At 48.1% G+C, this 14,805-nt stretch overlaps 1 protein-coding gene across 1 annotated transcript in view; it reads right to left on the reverse strand.

Moving 5' to 3' along the window:
• Nucleotides 1-4,469: 4,469 nt before the first annotated feature.
• ZCCHC14 (zinc finger CCHC-type containing 14) overlaps nt 4,470-14,805 on the reverse strand; it is a 46,814-nt gene continuing 36,478 nt past the window's right edge. The window contains exons 5-13 of the mRNA XM_006046131.4: nt 14,311-14,420; nt 13,494-13,588; nt 13,358-13,412; nt 12,136-12,415; nt 10,564-10,655; nt 10,122-10,249; nt 9,133-9,273; nt 7,577-9,043; nt 4,470-6,550 (exon numbers count right to left, since the gene is read on the reverse strand). Of these exons, the coding sequence (XP_006046193.3) occupies nt 6,495-6,550; nt 7,577-9,043; nt 9,133-9,273; nt 10,122-10,249; nt 10,564-10,655; nt 12,136-12,415; nt 13,358-13,412; nt 13,494-13,588; nt 14,311-14,420 (2,424 nt within the window). The 3' untranslated portion in view covers nt 4,470-6,494. The remainder of the gene's footprint in view (nt 6,551-7,576; nt 9,044-9,132; nt 9,274-10,121; nt 10,250-10,563; nt 10,656-12,135; nt 12,416-13,357; nt 13,413-13,493; nt 13,589-14,310; nt 14,421-14,805) is intronic.

Here is a 14,805-nt window from a genome sequence, read left to right on the forward strand (position 1 = left end):
GGGAAACTTTATTATTTAACCTAGGCTATCTTGTTTTTAAATTTAATGTTTAAAAATAAAATACTTTGCATTATAAGTTGCCAATAAAATAGACCTTCAAGTTAATGTTTTTTTTTTCCCCAAAAGAAACTTGCAGTTTTGAGCAGAGAGACATTGTCTTCTCTAGGTTCACAGAAGCTGCCAACTTTTTATAGAAGGGTTTGCGGTCAACTGGAGGAATCTCCTTGAGAGGATCTTTAAGTATATGTTGTCAGGTATAGCCACCCACCCCCAATGCATTTGCCATAATAGTTGGCAAAAAGCAGGGTGAATGGGGGTGTACAGGAAATAAGGAAACCGTGCTGCTGTCCAGGGTCCCCACTTGCTAATAAGTGTGTTTCAAGTTAGCACTCTCATTCCGGAGTTCTCATTTGGTTTGTTCTCTAGACAGTAACACAGAAAAACACCACTGCTCAATAGGAACCTTGAATAATTGATTATTTTGGTCAAGTTTCTCAGAAGGCCTAGAGAAAGATATTTTTTGTTTTGAATATTCTCTTAAGAGCTCAGAATGGTGCCTGCTTTGGTAAATAAACAAGCAGTTACCTGGGTTTCATTCTTTGGGACAAAGGTAGAAAGCTGCAGGATACTGAAACTAAAAGCATTGAGATTCAGATACTTCTTCTGCCTTTTGGCTTGTAGCTGTAGATGATCCATGTTTTATGTTGTGTGTGACTAAAATATGTTATTAAAACATTTTTAAGAGTATTTCAGTTATCACTGTTAGGTCAGGCAGTCATCAAAGTACTCCTGCTCCATGTGCATGTCAATTTTGAAAATAGCAAAAGGAAACGTTCTTCACAGATATTGATGTCAAACGTTAAACATTTTTGAAGTCCAACTAGAGTAAATAATGAGTGCTTCCTACTACCTGCATGGGGTTCACTATGTACCATTTTTTGTGAGAGCTGCCACAGAAGGATCACAGACCCACTTGAGACTGTACACACAGCAGGCCACCGTTCACCCTTGTGTATCTAGATGTGTGTGGAAAACCTGTATCTGTTAGTGGCAGTTATTTACTGTAATTGAGGAAGAAAAAGCAATATTACTGCATATGGGCGCTCAGCCCCAATCTGCTCTTCCTGCTGCATGCATCTGTCCACATGTAACTTTTAATATGTATATTTTTACATTATGTACATTCTTAATTAGCCTGTCTTGTTTAGATTGTATACATCATTATATCTGACATTCTTGTAACTACTGTGTGATCAATAAGATTCCTATAAGAAACTCTGCTTTTTAAAGACAAAAATACCGTGCTGAGAGGGCTGACTTAACTTATATCCCACATTAATGGGTGGTCACTCTATTTATAGGATCTTTAAAACATTTTTAATGAACTAAGGTGAATAAAGGCACAACTAAAAACTATCATCAAAGTTCAATGGCTTAGTATTTGAGACTTGCAGTCTGTACTATCCAAAGCCACGGGGATAATACCCTTCCAAGTGAGGAGTGTTGAGGCTGGTCTCACTGTGGGTGGAGGGACACCCACCTCTAAAGGTCCCTGCCTTATGAGCAAGAGACCTTGCTCCACCTTGCTCATGTTGGTCAAAGTGTCCTGCCTTCAAAAAACTCAATTATCTTAAAATTACAGATGTCTCACAAAGTGTGTGGGGGGAGTGTCGGAGGTAGGTGTTTTGTGGGAATAAGCACTTGAAAACCTACTCTAAATGAACTAAAGTACAACACAAAAAGTATTGACTGTGTGGGGGGCGTGGTCTGGAAGGCATTACAAGGTGGTCCGTGGTGCCCGACGTGGCCGGGTCGGGGGCTGTGTACAGTAGACAGCAGGTGTGCACGTGATCCCCATCCTCGGAGTCCCCGGACGTGACCAAACAGGGAGGCCTTCCCCATCTGAGGGGCTGCAACCTAGCAGGTCCCAAGAGTGGCCAGCTGTGTCTCCTGATGCTACTTACCTGACAGGAGCCCTGACCAGTCCTGGAACCGTGCGTGTGCGTGTGTTTTTCTCCGGGTATCCAGAAGTCTGAGAAGACCAAGCCAAACTGGAGATTCCTGCTAGGAAGAAAGTCCCTGAATTCTCTCTCTGTGGCCTGCACTGCTCAGGGTAGCACCACGGACCAGGGCAAACACATGCTTGTTAGCCTGCCACCATCCCGAGTCCAGGGAGGACATGGCCACAGACACCAGGGCACACTCACCATGAGTTTGGAAACGTCCAAAGGACACTTGGTCTAGTAATGCTGACCCTGATTATGGAACTGGGAGCTGGAAGACCTTAAAACCAATCCCAAATCAATAGAACATTTTTTAAAAACCCAGGAAACTAGACAGAAAGTGGATTTAAGACCAGGTATCCCTTTTGTAACACTGAGAAGGCGGCAGAAAGAACAGACTCCCTAGCTTGGAAATCAAGAGCCACCATTGGAAAGGATATGTGCCTTGTATTACATGAGACGAAGACCTAATAAAAAGAACTTTTTTTTTTTTTAATTTTTATTTTCAGTACATTAAATTTACTCATAAAAACATTCTAAAAATGTACAATTTTTCCTTTTTAACAAAGTATAATAAAACATAAAAACCCCAAAAACAGAATACTTGACATTTACAATTCAAAATCAAATTAGCAGAATATTAAATATTTACAAAACTATATCTTTTAAAAATATTTATAAAGTTACATGCAATTTTGTAGAATTGACATAAAAGAATGGCTCAAAAATGGGAGAATTTTCCTTCATTCCTAAAAAGAAATATGTCCAATAGAAGCTGTGAAGATTCTTGAGTACACGAGGTCTTCAGTTTCAGTACCAAAGCCTGTCTTTGTGCATCTAAGAACTGTACGCATGAGGGGCTCCTCACAGCACCGGGGATGGACTGGCCGGCGCTCCCCTCCCTCCAGTAACAGTGTAGTAACATTGACCTTTGGCCTCAACCAGCACAGTACATAGTTTGCAAGTGTTGATTAAAGATACTCACTTTGATTCAGAACCTCAGGACTTTTAATTGAGCCTCTTCAGAACCCATGGATGTAAATGTCACCTGCCTCATTCTTTGGGAGTCATCTCTGCACTTTGGAAAGGACGGCCACCTCACTCAGGGTCCACGGGCCCATCCACTGGATGGGTGGTCGAGCTGAGCAGGGTCACGGTTTCCCTTACAACCTTTAAGACTCTTGGACATGTAACGCCATCAGTTATCAGCGTGTAGATCTAGCAAGGCATCTAGTAAGCCACCACGGAAGCAGGAAGAGTGACAGTGACAGGGAGCGAGGAGGGTGCGACCCAAGTCCTGCTCAGGAAAGTGCTCACTAGCAACACTGGAGTGCGTGGGCAGATGCAAGCCTCGGTCAGCCTGTGCTCAGACGGGAACGCGTGACAGCCGTGTAACAGTAGGCAAAGTTACTACCCGCTCTGCACCTCCACACAGCGTGCAGTATAAACTAACTGTGGGACTTCTTGCGATAAAGGACCTAGAATTCTAAATTGGTAAATTAAAATACTGAACCTACTGACTACTATATTAACAAGCTGAACTCGTGTAATCTTTTGGAGATTATAAATGATGCTGGTTTTTTTTAAAAACATCCAATCACATACCTGCTTTCAAGAAAATAGTTTTGTCTTTATTATTCTAAGTGCTAGCTCCCATTTTCTCAGTGCTCTTTAGCAATTAGAAGTTTTTAACATTTATACACTTTCCAATTTTCAATATCATAAAATAAAAATTAGAAAATAAGGTAGAAAATCGAGTGTTCTGCTTTAAAAAAAACAAAACAAAAAAAATTAGTGTTTTATCCCAACGTATCTACTTCAATCTGTACATTCCACTTTCCCCATTCTTGGGGATAGAAACTTTAAGATATGACAGACCACACAGAGCACAGTGGCTGGGGCCACAGCATTTAGAAACTGAGCCCACAACTTCAGTGACTGATTCAAAGGGCCAGCCTGATCTGTTTCTAGCTGATGAGGACATCCTCTGAGGCAATGCCAAGTGCTCTTTAGGCTCACTGACTGTGGTTGCTTCTGGAGAGAGATTTCATCACAGACAATACTGCTAGCAAATATTCCCAAGTATGGGACCCACTCACTCGAGAAGAGGTCTCACGGTTCGGCAGCTGAATGCTTTGTGCCTGTGTGTCCCGTGTCCACGTTTTACCATTAGCAACTCTGAGTGGCCACATACGCATTTTCAAAGACAGCTAGAAGTTTCTCTGAGACTTCTCATGACTGGAACACAGCCACACAATGTCTGAACCTATTTCTCTTAATTTGAATGTCATACTTTAAGTTGAAGTTTGTTCTGATTTTTTGTTGTTATTTGACGCTAACCTCTAATATTTATCAAAACAGTTATAAGGGTAACAACAGACACTTTCATTCCCCGATACTGACGACTAAAACAAAAAAAAACCTAAATATGATTTTTATCTTTTGTTATGAGACAGTTTTCAACAGTTTCACTGTGTTGAAATAGAATTTATTTAAAATAGTTCTTTGTTTAAAAAAAAAACAAAAAATTTTAAAAGTTTGGCTTTCAGCACATATCCAGGCCACTGTAACGGCCTTCAGAAATATTAAAATCGTAAACATCAATGAACACTCCAAGTCTTCCTTAAACATAATATGACAAGTTCCAGTCTAGTACTCTTTAAGGCAAAGTTGTGTCAGTTCTCACAATTTTGACATTTTGTAGTGTTTATAATTTAAGAGATCAATGTAACATTCCCCCAAAAAGCTGTTGTAAGCATCATTACTTCAAAACTGTAGGTAACACTGTGCCAAGGAGAGAGAATACAGAGGTCTGTCAATTCTGCATTGCATAGAAACAAAACTACTAAAATAAAACTCTAAAAAACTCTACTAAAAGCCTTTCATTAAAAAAAGTAACAACTTTCTGCTTTAGTTTCCAAGAAGCCAGGAAACTGATCTGAAAAATTTGAAGCCTTACAACACAATGCCTCAAATTCTAGGGTACTCTTGATTTACACCAATTTAGCATGAGGCTGATTGTCCCATTTTAAGAATGGTCTGAGTATTATTATTTTCTCTTTTAAATATTCAACTGGAAAATCCCTGGGCAAGGCCTTACCAATCAGTATTTTAACATTGAAGGCTATAGCATTTAAAACAGTATTACTGAAGCACAAAATTCCCTTTAGCCATGAAGCTTTAAGTCCCTAACTTTCACAACAAAAGCTCTCATTGCATGGGGTAAAATTGAGAGCTGCGTGGTGGGCTGTATTTCCCACCTTGATAAAACTAGGCTTCTGCAGGTCTTGTAGCTCTGTCCTGTCGGTGGAGTCTCTTTCAGAGTCTTAACCACTTTCTATCGTAGTTTTCCGGTAATTTTTAAATGAAATTAACTATTGATACAGAGCCTAATACAAAAGAAGTTGACAGGAGAAAATTTCAGTCGTTTGCTCAGAGATTGTAGGACTGTATTATGTTGAAAGGTCTGTCTCAAGTGTGAATCCATTAGCAGTGAGCCTTGGGGTCCTTGGGAAGTCCATGGGAGATAAAATAACTTGCAAACTTGGCTAAGGATACGCAGCCTCCCGTCAGTGCCGCTCACGAGGCCGTGCTGCTATCGCGTCTGCCAGGGTTCCTTCATGGGGAAGACGACAGGACTCAAAGCTCTGAAGGGCTGGGAAGGAAGGTGTCCTCAAAGCTTTGACAGCTAGGGATTCTCTGGGACTTGGACCCTTTTAGAAATTAAGTTGTTGCAAGTAACTATTTCTGTTTAATAATGTAGTTTAAATGTATTTGCAGGAAAAAATAAAAACCTGAAAACTGCTACAAGTGCTTTTAAGGAGGGAAGGAACACTAACACCTCTGTTGTGTACTAAGTCATGTAGCCTGCTGGTGCCGACTCTAAAGACGGAGTCTCTGAGTGTCTTGCACTGACTGGTCTCAGGGAGTCTGTCTCCCAGAACTGCAGAGATTGACATCAGTTTACATTCTTCTGTAGTGCAATCCTTAAAAAGCCCAGAGATTAGTGCCTAACCACTGTTAAGAACGAAACAGAACAAACAGAACAAAACAAAGGCGACATTTTCCCTCACCAGGGGTGTCAAGAGTCCGACTGGTAGAACTCCACTTGGAGAACTCCGACCTTCAGTTCTCGATTCCAACCTCACGTAGCTGCCCTGGAATTACGTGTGAGCCTAGAAGGACCATTTACGGCAATGCTCTTCAGGAGACGGCAGGTCTCTGCATTGCGACCAAGGGTGGAGGTGGCCAGTTTTCACCCACAGTGGAGATACCCACTAGGCCAGTCCTGACATCAAGCTCCCGTCTAGGATTTTGGCAATAAAACTGAGTTTGATGCATTCCTACGCTAGGTTTTCTATCCAGTCTAGTAAAGTAAAGCACCTTTGGATTAAAAATATTAAGCTCAACAGCAACTAGACTTCTCAGTTTTGTATTTAATTTTCCTTAGGTCTCCATGGCTTAATAGTGTTCTGTTGCCAGAGAAAAATATCAATCTGTGGAGTCCAGACTTTCTGCTGGAGGGGCATATTTCAACCTAAAAGTACCTAGAGAAGGGGGAAAAAAAAAAAAAAGAGATCAAATTTGAATCACCATAGAATTACTGCCATGATCTGTCCAAAGTTATTTCCGGAGTCACTGGTCAAGATTTGGGTGCTGGAAATCTAAACCACCTCTTCTAAACCACTCCCAATTCCCCTGCTGCACCCCCAAACTCTTTTGTAAAGTTTATCAAATCAGACAAAACGGTGCAGAGACTGCAGAGTTCCCAGTCCTTTCCCTCAAACTTTGGGAGCTCAGACAGCAAGAATCAGCCCCTTCCCTGGGGCAGGGCCAGGGAGGCCCGACCCCACAGAGGGCTCTGGGTTCGCTGCCTCAGGAGACACAGCACCATCTCTGTCAACGAGGGTGGCCACAGCCCACAGGCACCCCACCTGCCACCAGACCCGACTCCAGGCTGTCTGTGCAGTTCCCCTCAAAAGTCTCCAGAAAGCAAGTGGCTGACTGTCCAGCTTTCCCCATGCCCAGAAAAACAGTAAGAACAAACCTGGTGTGGTAACGACAGCAGACACACACCTGACTAAAGGAGACAAAAAAATAGCGAGTGGAAGTAGGAGAAGGGGAGAAAGAAGATACAGCACAGGGAGCGAGGACACCACGGAGCCACACGGCGGCCACGGCCACGCCACGCTGGACCGGGGACACAAGCGGGGACAGAGTCCCATCGGCAGCGCCTGCGCTCACACGCCACGCCCTTGGTTCTCAGTTAACACTGGGGGTGGCTCTGAATCACCCACGCTTGCTCCCCAGTCACGTGGCACAAAAGAGCAGACCGCGGAGCCGTCGGGCCACGGCCAGAGAGCCACACTGGAGTGAGGAGCAGGCGGAAATCATAAAGACAGTCTCTGAACCAAAGCTGCCCTCTGGGGGCTGCACAGCCCATCAAGAGTTTGGTGCCTTCTCAGAGAGCACTTGAAAATCACTTCTTGCTTGCTTTAGAAAAAAGGAAGTTGATTATTATTTTCATAAAAAGGACACTCCTGTCTGGGTCTCTCCACCTCGAGAGCCTTTACCTTGCCGATTGAAGTCCATGGACGGCTGCTTGCAGTCCTGAGCGCGGTGACCGGTGGCCCCACAGTTGTAGCACGAGAGGCTCCCGCTCTTTTTGTGACTGGAACCATTGCTACTGCCCACCAGGCCCTGGGCCTGGTAGACGCCCGCCGCCCCCATGAAGTTCTGCACAGGTGGGACAGTGAAGGCAGACTGGCCACCCAGCACGGGCTCGGGACCCACGCCACCGCCGTAGGGCGAGTGCACGACTGGGAAGGCGCCGCCGCCATACTGCTGGGCACCCATGTAGCCGCTGCCGCACACGGGGCTGAAGGGCAGGAATGGGAAGGGGAAGACTGAGGGCCCCGAGAATGGGTGCTGGAAGTAGCTGGCATAGCTGACAGTCAGGCCGCTCGAGCCGCAGCTCCCACTGCAGCCGCATGACGTGCACACAACACAGCCGGGCGGCGGGGCGGGCGCCGGCTGCTGGGGCGCCGGCTGCTGCTGGTGGTGGTGGTGGTGGTGGTGGTTCTGGGCCGAAGCGGGGAGGTTCCCGGGGGAGCCGCCACCGCCGCCGCCGCCACTGCTGCTGTAGAAGCTGCTTTCAGGGGCCGAGGGGAGCGCGGGGCTGGAGCTGGGGGCCGCGCAGCTGGGCACGGTGGCCATGTTTGCGAAGGATGGGGAAGGGTGGCTACTGGAGGCGGCAGTGTTGCTGTTCGCACAGAAGCTGCCCTGCAGGGGGCCCACGGGCACACTGCTCATCGCAGAGAAGGCAGCTTTGGTGTTGGCTGTGTACAGAGCAGTCCGGGGGTTTATTATTGCAGGGGGCACACTTATTTGCACATTGTTAGAACAGGAGGTTTGCCCAGAGATGGCGGAATCGGCAGGGACAGATGAAGACACCAGGAGTTTGATGGGCGGCCGAGCCACGTGGAAGACGGTGCTGGACGTCCCCGCGGCAGCAGTGCTGGCTTCCACCACCAGGGCCGGCTGCTGCGCCGGCTTCATCACCCTGTCCAGCGCGGACGCGTGGACGACTTTGGTGCGGGGACCAAAGGAGACAGTGGGAGACACGGAGCTGCTCTCGGCGAGTCCGGAGAGGACCTGCATGGGCTGATGCGGGGTGGACGAGGGGAGCACATCCATCATGGTATTGCCAAAGCTCTTGTCCACTTTGATGCTGCTTCTTGGTCCAGAGACTTTACTGCGCTCCTCGAGGGACAGCAGCGAGTGCACAGAGGACGAGAGGAGCTTCATGTCCGTGCTCCCCCTTTCCGCCTTGTGCACAGAGTTCAGCATCCGGATGGGTGCGATGTGTGAGGCCGCCGTCATCATCTGTGGGGGCAGCGAGTGGTGGCCCGACGGGGTGGAGCCTGCCTCGTTCTGCACGGGGAGGACCTGCGCCGTGGGCCGGGCGGAACTTGAAGTGAAGTGGTTCAGCAGCATCACGGGCTTCTCCTTGTCAGGGCCCTCCAAGTGGATCTCCACACCTAGAAGTGGAAACAGCGTCAGCACAGCCTGCCTGGGCCGGGCGGGGGCAGCGCCTCGCGAGCCGCGCAGGAAGGAAGGGCATCCTTACGTCTGTCGTTCTCTTCCGCGCTGTCTGAGCTCTCTTCCCGGGCCTGCACGCCCATCGGGCTGGGCGAGGAGCTGGAGCACTCGGAGGAGCTGCCTTCCCGGGCCGTCTGGTGAGGGGCCTGCTCCACCTCCACCCGCAGCGCTGCAGAGAAGGGACAGGTGACAGTCCAAAGGTGGCACTGAGGTCCTCGAGCCACAGGACATGACGCTGGCTGTGCCTTCCTCTCCCACCCACAGGCATGCCTGTCGCGCTTGTCTTCGCATCAGCCCCAAGGAGGCAGGTCCTACCCTGGCCCTATGCACACAGGGTTGAGGCTCCCACGCTCAGCAGATGCACACACAGCCATGCCCTTGGCTCCCAAAGCACACACCACAGACCAGGAGAAGGACCCCCCAACCACCAGGTGCTACAAAAGCAGCCCTCCACCAACACAGAGACCTCTGTGTTCTGAGGCCCAGGGACACAAGACCTTTTCGGTTAAACAAGTACCGAAAAGATGCACTGACAGTTTTTTCTTCCTGGTTCCTGTCACTCTTGATGTTTCTGGTGCATAAGGAAAACAGCAGAAGGGCTGTTACCATGGTCCTCCACCACCCGCTGAGGAGAGGAAGGCAGAGGGAAGGGGAGAAGGCTGGTGGTCCGGCATCAAGGACTTCAGGGTGGACATGCAGGGCAGCAGCCTAGGGCCACCTCTCTGCACCCACGTGGAGGGGAGAGACTGGCATCTATTTTCACATTTCCTGTTCTTTCCCTCTCACCAGAGCAGTTCCTGGGTCTAAACCTTTTGCCCAAACAACTTCAGGCGAGTCACCTGTCTCCAGCTGCAAACCTAAGGTCTCTTCTATTTGTCTACTGCAGAAACTATAAGAGCTAAAATGATGAAAAGTAACTCTTTAAGTACTAGGAGACAGAAATGGACAAGTGGTGTGACCTGAGGTCTGACCCTCGCCAGAAGGGTCCCGGGTCCAGGCGCACCCGGCCCCACCCACCTGCAGCATGGCTGCCTCGCACTGTCTGCACGGGCCCCACGTGGCTGGTGGGGGGCACGCGGGCCACTCCGCTGCTGCTGACCGGGGGAGGGGCCGAGGGGTTCAGGCACCGTTTCTCTGACTTCTCCCTGTGCGACAGGAAAGCACACCAACAACCGAGTGTTCAGTTCTGCTGAACAAACTCTCAATGCTTCACAGATGCTACTTAAGTACACATGCTCCACAGAAGGGTGATTTCCATCAAAATAATCCCCAGGGTAGAAGATAACTGACTTGTCAGATTCACTCTAAAGGGTCGTTCCTAGCAAACCAAAGACATATTTGTAGAGTTTTAAGAGTATTAATTAAGGTTTGATAAGCCACCAGCAGTAACAAGTCCTAGCATCTGTCCCTCATGTTAGAAACTAAAATGAACACATTTCATAAACAATCTCACACTCACTTCTCCAGCTCCAGTTGAGTCTTGAGTTTTTTCTTTGCTCCCATGGTGAGGGATTCAAATTTATTTAGATCTTCTTCCGTAAGGCTCAGAAACTTCCACAGAAGAAACAAATTACAAAGTTACTGAGAATTAATTAGGATTCTGACAACAAAGAACTTGGAGTTTAGCTTAATAAACATATTCAACCTCTCGGATACATAAACCCATAAAACTTAACCAGATAATAAAAGACAGGGAAACGCTACAGCATTTACTTGCTAAGTGACTTGGTGTCCAGAGTCCAAAATACGAGACACCCACTTTGCACCTGAGGGTCACGGGCTGTGTCTCCTGAGCCTTCGGCACAAGCATCGGGACCACAGCCGGGTGAGCGTGGGGCCCTGGAAGGCGCGTGCTGTGCGGGCAGGTGGCTGGGACAGTGTCCTGCGGTCTCAACTGCTACTGGGATGCAGTTCATGGAAGTGTCCTGCTCCAGGGACCCGACTCCCACAGAGAGGAACATCGTCCTCTTCAACGGCTCTTGTTTCTGGAATCACGGGACACCAGCAACTCTGTTGGGCAGCAAGTGATCCAGAAAAGCACGTGCCATCCACACTGAGTGGAAACCTAACCCACTGCCCTTACACTAAAAAAAGATCCGACGTGGTTCTCGTGACGGCCCCTAATATGATCTGTGATTTTAGCCTTTTCAACTACATACATCACACCGTAACTTTTTAAACTGATCATGAGCAAGGATAGTAAAATCTGTTGTTTTTAAGACTTATGAATCCTAAATTGAGAGTACTGAAAATATACTTAAAAAGTGTTTTTTATTAGCAGTAAAAGCTTGACTTCTAGTTCTTCAATTGCAGGTTTTTGGACAAAGGAAATGTTTACAGAGACCAAAGCTACCACAGCACTTTATCCAGCAGAGGGCACTCAGAGTTCAAACATCCCATACAGTCTAATTTACCAGAGACATTGAAACTTGAAAGAAATTTCAGAATTTAACAATGGAAAAAAAAAATGCTTCTTGTCAAAATTCTACTGTAAAAATAGTTTCTATGTAGGACTGCTTGAAAGATACAAAATTCATCTATTCCTTTAGCTATTATGCCCTTAATGAAGCCAGGTCATCAGCCAGCATTTACCCGGGTCAAAGTATGCGGGGTCCTTTAAAAAGGCCTGCACTGAGGGCCGTCTAAGCAAGGGGGATGCAAGCTCCAGAATCTACTACTTCTACCCCCGCAGGGTGGCTGGAGGCACAGCACTCTTCACATCACATACAGCAAGTATCTACTTGGGAAGACCCCAAACTACCTTTAAAAAGCTGTTTGTTCACAAGCAATTTATGTTCCAGTTTTTGTTTCCAGCTGCAGGCAGCTTCAAATTCAAATCCACGTCCCCCTCCAGCAAGCTCATGGGACCTGGGGAGCACGCATCTGGCAGTGTTAAGGACCAGGTGGCATGACCTCCACAACACACACACTGCCGAAACCCAGCTCGGTTCCTCTGGGAACGAGGTCCGAAGAAAGAAAGATTACCCGAGACAACAAGCACATTCTATCTGCCTGCCAGTAACCAACGTACCTTCTCCATCGTGAGCTGTTTAAAGACAGGGTAATACTTGTGCAAACGCAGTTTCCGAAGCCAGTCTAAAATCCCGTTTTGCTCCTGGGTCTGCGGGGCCTGCAGGCTGGACGGCATCAGGATGGTGGGCGAGCTGTCCATTGGGGTCCGGTAGGCCAGCGCCGAGCCTGCACCCCCTGAGTGCGAGCAGTGGGGCAAGGCGGCCGCGCTGGCGGAGTGCTGCACATGGTGCTGGGCGCTGCCCTGAGAGGACGGGATGCCGGCCACTCCGCACACAGGCCTGCGAGGACAGCAGACAGGTGGTTTTCAAAACTCCACGGCCTCCACTCAAGACCAGCTCCTCGATCCAGACTGCATCTGTGGCTGACTCCACCACTAGCGTTCCAGTTGCAGCCTCTGCCACCACACCCCCGCCCCAGGGGACCGTCTGTGGACACGGACGTGTGCATGCACCTGTCCAGACACGGCGCCTGAGCACATGTACACACACATGTGTGTCACCACCAGACTTCTGGTTGAGCTGCCTAGTTTTTTTCTGTTGTTTCTATCACAGAATAATACTAACAATCATATACTAAAATCGACTCCAAACATTTTTTTTTTTAAAGTAAATTCCAGAATGCTGGAAGGAGCAAAAGCATCTCTCTCTGTACCAGCCCCTTCAACACTAAACTGCAGACCCACAGATTTATCATGTGCTCACACACTCCAGGTGAGGGATGAACAAGAAAGGTGGGACACCAGAGATCTCCTTGCCTGACTAGCGTCCGTAGGACCGTGTGTGTGTGTGTGTGTGTGTGTGTGTGTGCGCGCGCGCACACCCCACCCCACATGTGAGGTCAGCCCATTTTAGGGCCCCAGCTGGCAGAGAACCCAGACAGCAGCAACTCTGGCCCTTCACGGGCTTAATCACTCCCTAAGACCTTGTAAAAATGAAGATTTTCAGAAATTCTGGTTTCCGAGAATGTACAGGGCCCAGAAACTGGCATTTGCAATAAGGGTCTTTGGGAATTCTAATTCCAGTGGCTCAGAGAACCCCTTTTTTCCTATTTTTTGAGAAATCAAAAAGTAGATTATCTCTATCCAATTCTTATCCAGTATTACTAGTCGAGACTAAGATCAAGAATGCCTTAGCTCCAGAAGCAAGTGCTGGCACACAGTGAGAAGCAAGCCCTGTAGCAAGGCTGCCTGGAATCGCGCGGGCTGACAGGAGAAGTCTCACCTTCCAGACACGCCCATCATGGTACCGACTTTAGAAAGGGAAGGGGTGCCAGGACCTACAAGTTAAAATGAAAATAATTCATTCACAGACCACAAAAATATTTCTACTTTTACTGAATTACATTTTACAAACTCACTTGGACTTTGAAGCTGTTGGGTGGGAGAAGAAGTGCTGAAAAATTTCTTAACATGGTCATTTTTTAACACATGAGAAGGTAACGAAGCCAAATACCTAAAAAACAAACAGAGTGGTTTTATCAGCATTAAAATGTATTATTACCACAAAGTAACTGGGAGAGAAATTTTAATTTTCAATTAAGAGACATCTGTATCAGAGAAAAACTAAACAGAAGCACCTTAACCTCTAATCTTCCTGCTTTATTCAGTTTAGTTCTTGGCAGGATTCGGGGGTTTCCTGGAGCCCCTTCCTGCATTTACACTGTACGAACAGAGTCTCTCTGGGCCCACAACACGGGGCCTGTGGTCTCAGCTGCCGGGGGCACTCCAACGGCGGGCCCAGTCCCGGGCCCTGGCAGCAGGGCTCCCTCTGTAAACGTGTACAGGACAGCATGCAGGACACCCTCAGGGTCCAGAGTCTCTGGACCCAAGAAATGTTTTATTAGGTCTTCGTTTCATCCTTTCTACTACAGAAGAGAAAGGATAACCAGATTTTATTTCGTAAGACTGTCAAAATTACAGTACATGGTGGCATATACTTCAGAATTCCTTCACTTGTATATCCTCAAAAGCATGCCTAGGTTAAGATCCTTCAAATTCTCTGTAACTGGAGAGGAGACCGGAACCACCCAGACCACGTGTCACCTGGGCAGCCCCTCCGTGACCAGGCGGCCCAGCCCCACCCACACCACTGAGGGCCGTCGGTCCACCAGTCACACAGTGCTGCTGCAGGGGGCTGCTCTCCGTGGCCTTATGGAGGTCAGGGGGGAGCATTACCTCAGGTCCGCTTCCAGATCCATATGGTTTCGCTCTACATAAAAGGAATCTGGGCCAGCTAAGCAAGGAATGAATTTCTCCAAATTTTCTTCAGGATACAGCTGAGACAACTGAAAGAGACGAAAAGGCACAGGAAGTCTGGCACAATCTACTTAACAGAACCAGGACTCCTCAGCGTGAGAAACACCTGGGCAGGTGCGAGGAGGTGGCGTCTGCTGGTGAGAGTCTGGGCTTCTGCATCCACTGGGACGCAGGAAGCCACAGCCCACCACAGCACAGGGAGCTGGGCGGCAAAGCCACCACATCGACCCAACTCCAAGAGGGACCTGCCCTCCAAGGAGACGGCACATGAGCCGTCCAGCTGCAGAACACGAGGAAGAGGCGGCTGCCATACAAGCGGGCAGAGGAGATGGGCAGGGATGAACACACCCCACAGGCTGAATGAGGGTCAGACAGCAGCCGGCCAGGAGCCCGGGCACGGGGCAAGGAGACTGT

Source organism: Bubalus bubalis, chromosome 18 (genome assembly GCF_019923935.1).
Source record: "Bubalus bubalis isolate 160015118507 breed Murrah chromosome 18, NDDB_SH_1, whole genome shotgun sequence".
Taxonomy (NCBI): Eukaryota; Metazoa; Chordata; class Mammalia; order Artiodactyla; family Bovidae; genus Bubalus; species Bubalus bubalis.